The sequence below is a fragment of the Scyliorhinus canicula genome, chromosome 2 (genome assembly GCF_902713615.1).
Source record: "Scyliorhinus canicula chromosome 2, sScyCan1.1, whole genome shotgun sequence".
NCBI lineage: Eukaryota > Metazoa > Chordata > Chondrichthyes > Carcharhiniformes > Scyliorhinidae > Scyliorhinus > Scyliorhinus canicula.
The window spans coordinates 52585467-52600137 of NC_052147.1; the positions used below are offsets into that span (position 1 = coordinate 52585467).

The window sequence follows — 14671 nt, forward strand, 5'->3', positions numbered from 1 at the left end:
TCTTTTAAAACAGATGAAGAGGAATTTCTTCAGCCAGAGAGTGGTGAATCTGTGGAACTCTTTGCTGCAGAAGGCTGTGGAGGCCAAATCACCGAGTGTCTTTCTCTTCAAATTTTATTTTTTTTCTTTTATTATTTTCCCGAGTGTCTTTAAGACAGAGATAGATAGGTTCTTGATTCATAAAGGAGTCAGGGGTTATGGGATGAGAAACATCTCAGCCATGATTGAATGGTGGAACAGACTTGATTGGCCGAATGGCTTAATTCTGCTCCTGTGACTTATGGTCTTAATAAAACGCAGACAACGATGTGAAACAATACAAATCTACAATAAGATGCATATATGTGAATGCTGGAAGCAATGGAAATCAAATGCAGGACATTGTGGCAGAATTGAATGACAATGATTTGCAGAAATCTGTCTCATTCTAGAAGGTGGAAATGAATTTAATATTCCAAATATAATTATAGTATTATTTTCTAGAATAAACGGCACAGATAAGGTCAGCATGTGTTATCTTTTGAAAAGGTAATTGATTGTGGCACCTTAATGACCCACTAAGGTCAATTGTTGTGAAGTTACTCAAACAATCCTATTCGTGTTCCAGAATTTGGACCCAGTGGTAATGAAGGGACTGTCATATATGTGCAATTGTAGGAAGTGTACTGCAGCCACAATCTTGAGGGTAAAGGAGGGAGTGGCTGGTTAAGCTCACGGATGGGATGTCAATGAAGCAGAGAGCTTTGTTGTGGATAGTGTTGAGCTTCACGTGTTGCAGCTGGACTCGGACCAATAGAAAGTGTCCCATCACACTCCTACCATGTGTCTTGTAGGTGGTGGATATGCACTTAGGCAGTGTAAATGTCACATGCCACTGGATACCCCAAACCTGGGTGTTGCCCTGGTCTTGCTGTACACAGATAAACTGCCTCATTATCTGATAAATTGAGCAGAGTACTATACGATCATTAATAAACTTCTGACCTTGTTTTGAAAGAGGGTCTTTGCTGCACGATCTTCCACTATTTCATCAGTGTCCAGGGCTGAGATGATTCGGAACCACATTCATTATCACTTGTGTGAAATATCACTCTAGCGACTGGAACACTTTCCTTTTGATCCCCACTGACTTCAGATATACTGAGATTGGAGCTAGATCCTGTCTAATGCTGCCTTGATGTCTAGGGCAGTCACTTACCTCAATCTGGAATTCAGGTCTTATGTACAAGTTTGGATCAATGCTGTAGTGCAGTGGTCCTTACAAAACTAACACTGGGCATTGCTGAATAAGTGCCACTTGATAGCATTCTTGTTGACTTATTCCGTCACTTTTCTGGCGAATAAGAGATTAGAATCATACAGCACAGAAGGAGGCCATTCAGCCTCTCTTGCTTGTAGTAACTCTTTGTAAGAGCTGTCCAGTTAAAAGCATCGGAGATTAGGTGATGGTGTTCTTATTGTCAAAAGAGTGACTAGGGAGAGGGTAGGGCCTCGTAAGGATAAACAGAGGTTCATGTATGTGCGGATCCACAAGGGATGGGAAAGGTCCAGAAGGTCTGTAGGGATAAGCCCGGGAACTACCGACCGGTGAGTCTTACTTCTGTAGTGGATACATTGTTCGAAAGTATTCTGAGGGACAAGATCTACAGGCATTTAGACAGGTAAGGGCTAATTACCTAATTTAGACAGGTAAGGGCTAAACCAGCAGGGGCTGGTTAAGCTCACTCAGCTAAATCGCTGGCTTTTAAAGCAGACCAAGCAGGCCAGCAGCACGGTTCGATTCCCGTACCAGCCTCCCCGGACAGGCGCCGGAATGTGGCGACTAGGGGCTTTTCACAGTAACTTCATTGAAGCCTACTCGTGACAATAAGCGATTTTCATTTCATTTTCATAATTAGGGAAAGTCAACATGGCTTTGTAAGGGGAAAGTCATGTCTCACGAATTTGAGTTTTTTTAAGGGGTAACCAAGAAGTTATATGAGGACAGTGTAGTCGACGTTGTATACATCGAGGCCTTTGACAAGGTACCGCATGGTAGGTTGTTGCAAAAGGTTAAATCTCACGGAATCCAGGGCGAGGCAGCCAATTGGAGAAAAAAGTGGTTTGGCGACCAAAGCCACAGGGTCGTTGTGGAGGGTTGTTTTTCAAACTGGAGGTCTGTGACCAGCGGTGTGCCTCGGGGATCGGTGCTGGGTCCACTGTTATTTGTGACATATATTAATGATTTGGATGAGAATGTAGGAGGGATGGTTAGTAAGTTTGCAGATGACACCAAGATTGGTGGATAGTGAAGAAAGTTCTATAAGATTGCAACAGGATCTTGATCAATTGGGCCAGTGGGCCATTGAATGGCAGATGGAGTTTAATTTAGATAAATGTGAGGTGATGCATTTTGGTAGATCAAATCAGGGCAGGACCTATTCAGTTAATGGTAGGGAGTTGGGGACAGTTACAGAACAAAGAGATCTAGAAATACTGGCTCATGGCTCCTTAAAGGCGGAGTCACAGGTGGACAGGGTGGTGAAGAAGGCATTCAGCATGCTAGGTTTTATTGGTCAAAATATTGGATACAGGAGTTGGGACGTCTTTTTGAATTTGTCCAACACATTGGTAAGACCACACATGGAATACTGTGTCCAGTTCTGGTCAGCCTATTATAGGAAGGATATTGTTAAACTAGAAAGAGTGCAGAAAATATTTATGAGGATGCTACCAGGACTTGATGGTCTGAGTTATAAGGAGAGGCTGGATAGCCTCCAGGGACTTTGTTCCCTGGAGCGTAGGAGGCTTAGGGTTGATCTTATAGAGGTCTATAAAATAATGATGAGCATCGATAAGATAGATAGTCGACATCTTTTCCCAAAGGTAGAGGAGTCTAGAACTAGAGGGCATAGGTTTAAGGTGAGTGGAGAGAGATGCAAAAGAGACTAGAGGGGAACTTTCTTCACACAGAGTGCTGAGCATCTAGAACGGGCTGCCACGGGCAGTGATAGAGTTGGGTACAATTCTGTCCTTTTAAAAAAACAGTTAGACAGTTACATGGGCAGGGTGGGTATAGAGGGATATGGACCAAATGCGGGCAAGTGGGACTAGCTTCGTGATAGAAACTGGGCTGCATGGACCAGCTGAGCCGATGGGCCTGTTTCATGCTGTAAACATCTATGACTCCATCACTCTATAAATACATAGACATAAACATCGGGTGATACATACAGAGTGTAGTGCTACAACTGTAGAGAAGATGCATGGAAAGATCAATTGAGTCCATAAGAGGGTCATTCAGGAGTCTGGTAACAGCGGGGAAGAAGTTGTTATGAATCTGTTAGCGTGTGTGTTCTCAGACTTTTGTATCTCCTGCCCGATGGAAGAGGTTAGAAGAGAGAACAATCCGGGTTGGAGGGGTCTTAGATTATGCTGCCTGCTTTTACTCAGCCGCTTCTCCAGTGACAATCCCCTTATCCCTGGAATTGGCCCAGTGAGTCCCTTTCCATCTCCCTTCAATTTAAAATCCACGCGTTCAGCTTTAATTCTTTCCAAATCCTTTCAATGGAAAAATGGACAGCAATCTCAAAATATAAAACCATAACAAGGTATGACCTTGGTGAAATAAATGGATGTTAAAGGAGAGGAGGGAACCAGAAGGGCAAAGGAGAATTTTCAATTGGAGACTTTGGTGGACTGGGAACTACTGTAGTTCAGTAAGGCTAGGATTATGCAGGGCAACATTTTGATGATGGGCAAACTATCAGCATCATGGTTTCAGAAGAGTTGATGTCTAAGGGGATTGGAGGATGGAAGGTCATTGAAGGGAAAATTGAATTGGTTTGAGCCTGGAGGTGACAGAAATGTGGATGGTGGCTTCAGCAGCAAATTAGCTGAGAGAGGAATGAAGGCAGCCAATGTTACGGAATGGGGCCTGAAGTTCCGCGTGAGGTTCAATAGGACACGGAGGTTGAATACAATCTGGTTCAGCCCGGCAGCAATGAGCGAGAAGTTTTCCTAAACTCAGTTGAAAGATACTGTGGCTCTCTGTGCTCTGAATATCAGGTCAGCTGGCTAACAGCACCAAGCCAATTGGAGGGGTCAGGCAGACTGACTTAGCGTCAGTGTGCATTTGGAAGTTGGCACGCATATCCAAGGATCAACGTATCGATCAGCAAGAGTCGAGAATACATTCTTGAGGGATTACAGCAGTAATGGTGCTGGGGGCTAATTGGAGATGCATTCTGCTTGCCATTGGATAGGTATGAATGGAACCAGGTGAGGGTGGTCCCAACAAATAAAGGCTTACTCGGTTGCAGATGAAGCCCAGCTCTATCTCTCCACTACCTCTCTGGATCCCTCCGCACGATCAAACTGTGTAGTGCTCTGAACAAGGCACATTCACACCAGTGCTGGTTGCTTAGACACAGAATAGATAATCAAGTGATGGAGGTAATGCAGAGAAGAACCTGCCTAATATGCAGGTTTTAAGGAAGAACTGGTGAGCTTGATTTTATTTTTATTTTTAACCTGCACAGAGCGTGTCTGAGCGGTGATCTGATAGAAGACAATTACACACAGCAAACTCTCACATAGCAAACTCCCACAAACAGAAATGTGATACTGACCAGTAAATCTTTTATTTGTGACCTTGATTGAGCGATAAATATTGGCCAGCACAATGCCCCTGCTCTTTATCAAATTAGTGTCATGGGGATAGTTTACATTCAGGTGGGGCCTGGGCTTAGCGTCTCATTCAAAAGATGACACTTCTGACCGTGCGGCACTCCCTCAGTTCTGCATTGGAGCTAGATTTAAGCCCTGGAATGAGACTTGAACCTAAAACTTTGGTGAAAAAGAGGCTAGTGTGCTATCAACTGAGTGACGCTGACACACACAAATAAGATGGGCTGAATGGAATTTCCTGTTAATTATCTTGTGATCTTGAAAAAGTGAAACATCAAAGAATATTGCAGCTGAAATATCTTATTTCCTTTAGGCCGATACAAGGGATCTCTTGGAAAAGGTGTTTCTGGACTCCTTTCCATCTGAATCTATGAAACATTCCTTTGAAGACATCCCAACACTAGACAAACTGCTCAAGGTAAATGGAGAAGGAAGTGATGCCAGTAAAGCAAAGACATTAATCAGGTAATTGAACATTACAGTAATAAGTTTTGTTAGAGCAGTTGTGAAACAAAAAGTTTGTAGCCTCACTGCGTAAAAACAATACAATCTATCAGCTTGGCTTGGTGTTAGCAGTACCCTCACCACGAGTTCTATATGACCATAAGATGTAGGGCCAGAAGTAGGCCATTTAGCCCATCATGACTGATCTGATGTAGTAATCCTCAACTCCTTCTCTCACCTTATTCCCATAATCCTCTATTCCCTTACTGATTAAAAATCTGTCTGTCTCGACCTTGAACATACTTAACGACCCATCCGCAAACTTAGCCGTAGTATATTTACTTCCCACTCCCCAAGTCATTAATGTATATTGTAAATAATTGTGGCTCCAGCACCGATCACCTTGACACAGGTTGCCATCCTGAAAATGCCGCTCTTAATGCAACTTTCTGTCTTCCATTAGCCAATCCTCTGTCCATGCTAATCCTCAACACCATGGGCACTTATCTTATTAAGTAGCCTTTTGTGCAGTGCTTTATGGTCTGTGAGCCAAACCATGCTCCAGGATTTGAGCATATAACCTAGCATGCTTTAACGTATTTGGTCAGCTGAACAACTTTGACAACATTCCGGCACACAATGGGACTCATCAAGTGACGGCAAAAATCAATACAAGTTGGAGACAACAATATTATCTAATAATGGAAAATTTCTGTTCGAACAAGTCTCTCGGATATCTTAATTTTTTTTTAAAAATAATTTTTATTGAGATTATAAAAAACATATCCAAAACAGAAAATAACAACAAGAAAACAATATTAACAACAACAAAAAGAAAAACACACTAACCCCCAAAACCAACCCCCCCCCCCCGTAACTACAAAAAGGAGATATAGATAACCCCCCCCCCCCCCCCCCCCCCCGGTTGCTGCTGCCGCTGGGCAATTATCCTACCGTTCTGCCAGGAAGTCCAGGAAAGGCTGCCACCGCCTAAAGAACCATGGTACTGATCTCCTCAGGGCAAATTTCACCCTCTCCAATTTGATGAACCCCGCCATATCATTGATCCAGGCCTCCACGCTTGGGGGCCTCGCATCCTTCCATTGAAGCAAGATCCTCCGCCGGGCTACTAGGGACGCAAAGGCCAGAACCCCGGCCTCTTTCGCCTCCTGCACTCCCGGCTCCACTGCAACCCCAAAGATTGCGAGTCCCCAGCATGGCTTCACCCTGGATCCTACCACCCTCGACACCGTCCTTGCTACCCCCTTCCAAAACTCCCCCAGCTCTGGGCATGCCCAGAACATATGGGCGTGGTTCGCTGGGCTCCCCTAGCACCTAGCACACCTGTCTTCGCCCCCCAAAAACCTACTCATCCTCGTCCCGGTCATGTGGGCCCTGTGCAGCACCTTGAACTGTATGAGGCTAAGCCTCGCAGAGGAAGAGGAGGAATTCACTCTCTCCAGGGCATCCGCCCACGTCCCCTCCTCAATCTCCTCACCCAGCTCCTCCTCCCATTTACACTTCAGCTCCTCCACCGAGGCCTCATCCACCTCCTGCATGACGTGGTACACGTTCAAAATCCTCCCCCCTCCAACCCACACCCCGGAGAGCACCCTGTCCCGTACCCTACGTGGGGGCAGCAGAGGGAACCCCTCCACCTACCGCCTAGCAAACGCCCTAACCCGCATGTACCTAAACATGTTCCCCGGGGGGAGCCCAAACTTCCCCTCTAACTCCCCCAAGCTCGCGAACCTCCCATCCACAAACACCCTCCTCCTCCTCCTCACCCCCACCCTCCTCCTCCTCCTCCTCACCCCCACCCTCCTCCTCCTCCTCACCCCCACCCTTCTCCTCCTCCTCACCCCCTCCTCCTCCTCACCCCCACCCTCCTCCACCTCCTCCTCACCCCCACCCTCCTCCTCCTCACCCCCACCCTCCTCCTCCTCCTCACCCCCACCCTCCTCCTCCTCCTCACCCCCACCCTCCTCCTCCTCCTCACCCCAACCTCCTCCTCCTCCTCACCCCCACCCTCCTCCTCACCCCCACCCTCCTCCTCCTCACCCCCCACCCTCCTCCTCCTCACCCCCAACCTCCTCCTCCTCCTCACCCCCACCCTCCTCCTCCTCCTCCTCCTCCTCACCCCCACTCTTCTCCTCCTCACCCCCCATCCTCCTCCACCTCCTCCTCACCCCATCCTCCTCCACCTCCTCCTCACCCCCACTCTCCTCCTCCTCACCCCCACTCTCCTCCTCCTCACCTCCACTCTCCTCCTCCTCACCCCCACTCTCCTCCTCCTCACCCCCACTCTCCTCCTCCTCACCCCCACTCTCCTCCTCCTCACGCCCCACCATCCTCCACCTCCTCCTCACCCCCATCCTCCTCCTCCTCCTTCTCACCCCCACCCTCCTCCTCACCCCCACCCTCCTCCTCCTCACCCCCACCCTCCTCGCCCTCACACCCCACCCTCCTCCTCCTCACACCCCACCCTCCTCCTCCTCACCCCCAACCTCCTCCTCCTCACACCCCACCCTCCTCCTCCTCACCCCCACCCTCCTCCTCCTCCTCACCCCTCCTCCTCCTCCTCACTCCTCCTCCTCCTCCTCACCCCTCCTCCTCTACTCCTCCTCCTCACCCCCAACCTCCTCCTGCTCACCCCCACCCTCCTCCTCCTCACCCCTCCTCCTCCTCCTCACTCCTCCTCCTCCTCCTCACCCCTCCTCCTCCTACTCCTCCTCCTCACCCCCACCCTCCTCCTCCTCACCCCCACCCTCCTCCTTCTCACCCCCACCCTCCTCCTCCTCACCCCCCACCCTCCTCCTCCTCCTCACCCCCACCCTCCTACTCCTCACCCCCACCCTCCTCCTCCTCACCCCCCACCCTCCTCCACCTCCTCCTCACCCCCCACCCTCCTCCACCTCCTCCTCACCCCCACCCTCCTCCTCTTCACCCCCACCCTCCTCCTCCTCCCTCCTCCTCCTCCTCCTCACCTCTACCCTCCTCCTCCTCCTCACCCCCACCCCTCCTCCTCACCCCCACCCTCCTCCTCCTCCTCCTCACCCCCACCCTCCTCCTCCTCCTCACCTCTACCCTCCTCCTCCTCACCCCCACCCTCCTCCTCACCCCCACCCTCCTCCTCCTCACCCCCACCCACCCCCTCCTCCTCACCCCACCCACCCCCTCCTCACCCCCACCCCTCCTCCTCACCACCACCCTCTTCCTCACCCCCACCTTCCTCCTCCTCACCCTCCTCATCCTCCTCCTCACCCTCCTCCTCCTCACCCTCCTCCTCCTCACCCCTCCTCCTCCTCACCCCTCCTCCTCCTCACCCCTCCTCCTACTCACCCCCACCCCTCCTCCTCCTCACCCCTCCTCCTCCTCACCCCCCACCCCTCCTCCTCACCACCACCCCTCCTCCTCACCCCCACCCTCCTCCTCCTTCTCCTCACCCCATCCTCCTCCTCCTCCTCACCCCCACCCTCCTCACCCTCCTCCTCCTCCTCCTCCTACTCACCCTCCTCCTCCTCACCCTCCTCCTCCTACTCCTCCTCCTCACCCCCACCCTCCTCCTCCTCACCCTCCTCCTCCTCACCCTCCTCCTCCTCCTCCTCCTCCTCACCCCCACCCTCCTCCTCCTCCTCCTCCTCCTCCTCCTACTCCTCCTCCTCACCCCCACCCTCCTCCTCCTCCTCCTCCTCCTCCTACTCACCCTCCTCCTCCTCCTCACCCTCCTCCTCCTACTCCTCCTCACCCCCACCCTCCTCCTCCTCACCCTCCACCTCCTCACCCCATCCTCCTCCTCCTCCTCACCCCCACCCTCCTCACCCTCCTCCTCCTCCTCCTCCTACTCACCCTCCTCCTCCTCCTCACCCTCCTCCTCCTACTCCTCCTCCTCACCCCATCCTCCTCCTCCTCACCCCCACCCTCCTCACCCTCCTCACCCTCCTCCTCCTCCTCCTCCTCCTCCTACTCACCCTCCTCCTCCTCCTCACCCTCCTCCTCCTCCCTCCTCCTCACCTCCTCCCTCCTCATCCCCACCCTCCTCCTCCCTCCTACTCACCGCCTCCTCCCTCCTCCTCACCCCCACCTTCCTCCTTCTCCTCCTCCTCCTCACCCCCACCCTCCTCCTCACCCCCACCCTCCTCCTCACCCCTACCCTCCTCCTCCTCGGCCCCACCCTTCTCCTCCTCCTCACCCCATCCTCCTCCTCCTCACCCCCATCCTCCTCCTCCTCACCCCACCCTCCTCCTCCTCCTCCTCACCCCACCCTCCTCCTCCTCACCCCCCCCCTCCTCCTCCTCCTCACCCCCACCCTCCTACTCCTCAACCCCACCCCTCTTCCTCCTCCTCAACCCCACCCCTCTTCCTCCTCCTCACCCCCACCCCTCTTCCTCCTCACCCTTCTCCTCCTCAACCCTCCTCTTCCTCACCCCCACCCTCCTCCTCCTCACCCTTCTCCTCCTCAACCCTCCTCTTCCTCACCCCCACCCTCCTCCTCCTCACCCTTCTCCTCCTCAACCCTCCTCTTCCTCACCCCACCCTCCTCCTCCTCACCCTCCTCCTCCTCCTTCTCCTCACCCCCATCCTTCTCCTCCTCACCCTCTCCTCCTCCTCACCCTCCTCCTCCTCCTCACCCTCCTCCTCCTCACCCCCACCCTCCTCCTCCTCACCCTCCTCCTCCTCCTCACCCCCACCCTCCTCCTCCTCCCTCCTCACCTCCTCCCTCCTCCTCACCCCCACCCTCCTCCTCCTCACCCTCCTCCTCCTCCTCACCCCCACCCTCCTCCTCCTCCCTCCTCACCTCCTCCCTCCTCCTCACCCCCACCCTCCTCCTCCTCACCCCCTCCCTCCTACTCACCTCCTCCACTCTCCCCCTCACCCCCACGCTCCTCCTCCTCGGCCCCACCCTTCACCTCCTCCTCACCCCCGCCCTTCTCCTCCTCCTCCTCCTCCTCCTCCTCGGCCCCACCCTCCTCCTCCTCCTCACCCCACTCTCCTCCTCCTCACCCCACTCTCCTCCTCCTCACCCCCACCCTCCTCCTCCTCCTCCTCCTCCTTCTCCTCCTTCTCCCTCTGACCACTGCCTACTCCGTTGTCCACAGACATTACAGGGTAAAACATTAGAACTGCATATGCATGGCATTGACAACAAATGCAGCCATTTCATTATTAATCTGCGAATCTGAGGCATCTTAGTACTATTGTTTCTATTACCTGTTAAATACATACTGTCTGTCTGGAAGACATGTCGGCCAATCACTCAAATGCGAACAAATTAAGTGGAAAAAATGCCGTAGGCCTTAATAAACTGATAACAGCTGGACCTATAACAGTGCCTCCTACCTGTTATGTGAAGTATCTGATGGACTATTTATCAGTCCAGGTTCGACAGAATTAAATCGACAAATGCAGCTCAGTTCCATGACTGACTCACTCTGCTCCCATAACTATAAGGCCAAAACTCTAACTTACTGCGTGGAAATTATCCTGTGGAAAATATACAGAGACATTTGGTTCTAATTTTAAAATATGTATATTTTGTTTGTTTGATTATGAGGCAATGCTGGCAGGATCCTGTCTGGAGCCTGCCCCTCAGATGGTGATGGTGGGTAATCTGTTTGAATTGCTGCCATCTTTGGGTGATGCTTCCACTGTGTGTTATAGGGAATTCCAGAATTTTGATCTGATGCCGATGAAGAAACAGTGCTTATGCATCCAAAAATAGCTTTAAGGTTGGTGTTCGAGCATCTGAATTCCCAACGTGTACGGATGTGTGAGATTCTCTCCCAATGGACTGCCAAGACAACTCATTTAAAAAGCAGTGCTGACTTCAGTCGACAATGAATTTGATTCTCACAGAAAGTTCCTGGAACACAAAGTTCTCTTGGGCTCCTAGAACAGAGCCTGCCCTTTTCCTGCTCCCAGTCTTTTGTCTCGTGTGTCTCTCTGATCGTTTTTATATGTCCTTCTGTCTCTCGAGTCTCTCCCTTTCTGCTGGCTCTACAGCTCCTACTTGTGTTTTGCAGCGTTGAATGTAGAATTTGCTTCCCGCTCGCGTAGTTATCACAAACTTTTGGACGTGTTTTTTTTATTTAATGGGCGCACACCACTACATCCGGCATCAATCTGTCCTAATTCCTCATTTAACCCACGAAAGGAGACTGCTCACAGTTCAGCCGGCAAGCCCATCGAGGATGGCATGGGTTCCACTCAAAAATCCACGGTGAATTGGGCAGCGCCAAGGTTTAATCTTAGCATTGCAAAACAGGAGATAGAGCTGCCGAGGAACAGAAGGGTACAGAAAGACAAACAAAACAGGCATTAAACGCCATGGGATAAAAGATTGGGGCAGAAAAAGAGCAAGTTGGAATGTTTGAGCGAACGGTCTTCTTGCTGTGCCGGTTAAATACCAAACACACAAGTGTACAAAATGATCTGGTGTATCTCTTTGTATTGTTGTTCTGTTTCAGTCCTGAATTCTCAAGTACATGGGAAGTCGTTCAAGATTTAAATAAAGCATATTTAAGATCCAGCTGGAATGTATCACATGTCCGACAGAAGCTCCTTTCTACACTGGGAATTGACCAAAATCAAAAGGCAAGATTATTCTGTGCAACTCATTTATATATATATTATACCAATACGTTATCTAGCAAATGAAGTTCACAATATGTCTTTCAATAGTTCAACTCTAAATACTTAGGTGCATTCAGCAAGTCTAGCACTTGAATTATATCTGTGACTCATAGCAGTAATATATGGTTACAGTCACTGAATGAATCCTCCCACCACAGATTTTAAAGACATGAAGACAACTGGTTTGACTAGTGTGTGTGGCGTTGATCCCTGTGCCTGATTAATTGAAATCAATAAATATATATTAACGTAACTGACACTAAGAAGATAAACATTTGTATTTCTGTAGTACTTTTCAAATCTGCAAGACATCCCAAAGAGCATAACAACCAATTAATATTTTTAAAAGTGTAGTCACTTTGACAATGTGGGAAAAATAGTCGGCAATAATGAGATAAATATCCAGATTGTTCATTTCAATGGTTCTCAAAATGGTGGTTACAAAATCAGGAGCAATCCCATGTCCTATGATTTAAAAAAAATATTGGTTTAATGTATCATGCATGGCTCCTCGGAGAGTTGGAGATGGTTTGTACAAATCTCTGGAGTCAGGCTGGAACATACAATCTTATGACTCAGAAATAAAAGTCTCAAGAGGTAAAAACCAAGATCCAGAGAGAGAGAGAGAGAGAGGGAAACGATGAACACACACTTTTTGGGCGGAACCTTAACCATATTTTTCAAAGTGCCGGTTCTGGTGAGAAAACCGGTGAGAATCCAGCCGATGTCGACAGCGGGAAAACTCACCGAATATTGAGCCCTTTTGACAATTTATTTAATTTTCCTATGTGATTCACACCGCTTCCACTCACCTCCCACGCAGGCCAGACGCCATCACCACCTGGCCCAGCAGGACTCCTGCCTGTACTCTCCCAATCTGTCTCCTTGCAGGACAAACCTGAGCACAACTGGCATGAGTGGGCAGTGCCTACCGGAGTCATGCCTGAGCGGAGATGCCCACCGCACTTTGAGGAGAGAGCATTCGAGCTGGCTGGCAATAAGCAAGACCAGCTGTGCACCTGTGCAGAGGTCGAAGTGGGCGCAGCAGTCAAAAGTGAGAGCCATCAAGACGAGCAGCCATGGAGGGATGCTGGAGCCCAGGACTCTGCTGAGACCCTGGATGATAATATGCCCCTGGGTCTGGTCATACCAGAGCTGGAACTGCAAAGGCAGGGTCGTGAGCGTCAGGAAGGGATTACAGTATCCCTGTCCGGAACTCAAGGTCAACTGGAGGAGTCCCATGGCCTTCTGTCTGGGGAGATTGTCCCGTCACTCCAGCGCACTGAGGCTCGCACTGCGAGGGTGGCATCCGCAGTGGAGATCTTGGCACAGGGCGAGCACTCCATGCTGGGGGATGTCCGCTCCGTGGTTCAGCTCACGACACCCATGGCTGAGGGCATGAGCTCCATGGTGCAGCGCTTCAACTGCATGGTGCAGGCAATACGTTGGCAGGACCTCTGGATCTCACTCTAGCTGTCCCTTGTTAGGAATGGGTTGAGACATTTCAATTACATGTCAAATTAATGTTAAGTATCCAATAATTGACACTGATTATATAAAGGGGTTGCAGGTGGCACTTGTGAGGTGTGGTGATAGAGTTTTGTGTCTTGTGTCCAAGGAAAATAAAGGTGTTTGGGAAAGGAACAGAACTCTTGACTCTTTATTCAACAGCAGCCTGAAGCTAACATCTCTCTAACCCATGAAGGAGCACGGGGTCCCCGTGCACCTGAAGGGAAGAGGATTGGCAGGAGGGCACCCTGGGGCCTTTCACCCAGCAGCAGACCCTGGGGGTGTCCAGCCCATCTGACACCCCTCCCTGTGAGCGGCACACCTCCTGCCTGAGGAGGGCAGCACTGCAACCTCAGCTGTGGATTCTAGGGATACACTAGACGTAGTGGGAAGGTGAGAAAGAGTAAGAAACTCTGGGCACCTAGTGGGCATGGGTGAACCTAGGCAGTAGGTCAGATCGGTAACCATTGTTATATCTGTCTTGTATTACGCATCACTTTGTTCACTTCCAGATCCTCCACACTGTCATTTCATGGTGCTGTGCTCTGAAAATCCCTGCACGCATTCAGCACTTCATCCCTGTGGAGTGTGACAATGACAGCCCTCCCACCTCTCCTCCCACCCACACTGCCGATGTAGCTCAGACATCTGGAGGTGGGATGTTCGCATCAGAAAACCTTTGGCCAGTAGTGTCTCCTCCGAGTCTCCGCCATCGGTGGCCCTTCTCCCAAAGGAGCAATGGGCCCAGCCTCCCCTCCTCCTCTGCTGGACGCTGTTCCTGGCCCTGTACAGCGCCACATCAATGTCACTATTGCTGGTCGATCGCAATCAATAGAACAGCCAACCCGACTGGTTCCATGATTCTGCAGAATCATAAACTGAAAGGAAGAGAACATCAAAGTGAACGATGAGGATGCTTTTTCTTTAAAAGGCTTGAAGGCATTTAGGGTTTTTTAATAACAAAAGACACAAGTACAGCTATAAACATAGTTCAACACGTAACACACCCCTCCATCTCCCACAGTTCTCGCCTAAGCCAGACCAACATAGTCTAACTCCCCCCCCCCCCCCCCCCCCCCCCCCAATATTGAATCCGATGACGGTTCAAATTGCTCCGAAGAAGGCGATAAACGGCTGCCATCTCCAGACGAACCCTAATGATGAACCTCTCGGGGTGAACTTGATTTTCTCAAGCCTGAGAAATCCAGCCATGTCACTAAGCCACACCCCTGCTTTCGGAGGCTCCGAGTCCCTCCACACTAATAAGATCAGTCTCCGGGCTACCAAGGAGGCAAAGGCCTAAACACCAGCCTCTCTCTCGCCCCCTGGACTCCCAGGTCTTCCGACACTCCAAATATCGCCACCTCTGGACTCAGAGCCACCCTCACCTTCAACACTCTGGTCGTGACATCTGCAA

General features: G+C 50.6%; 1 protein-coding gene across 1 annotated transcript in view; it reads left to right on the forward strand.

Annotated features, from left to right (window-relative positions):
* LOC119953676 overlaps positions 1-14671 on the forward strand; it is a 66700-nt gene that overhangs the window by 24315 nt on the left and 27714 nt on the right. The window contains exons 3-4 of the mRNA XM_038778231.1: positions 4982-5133; positions 11580-11706. Coding sequence (XP_038634159.1) covers positions 4982-5133; positions 11580-11706 — 279 coding nt within the window. The remainder of the gene's footprint in view (positions 1-4981; positions 5134-11579; positions 11707-14671) is intronic.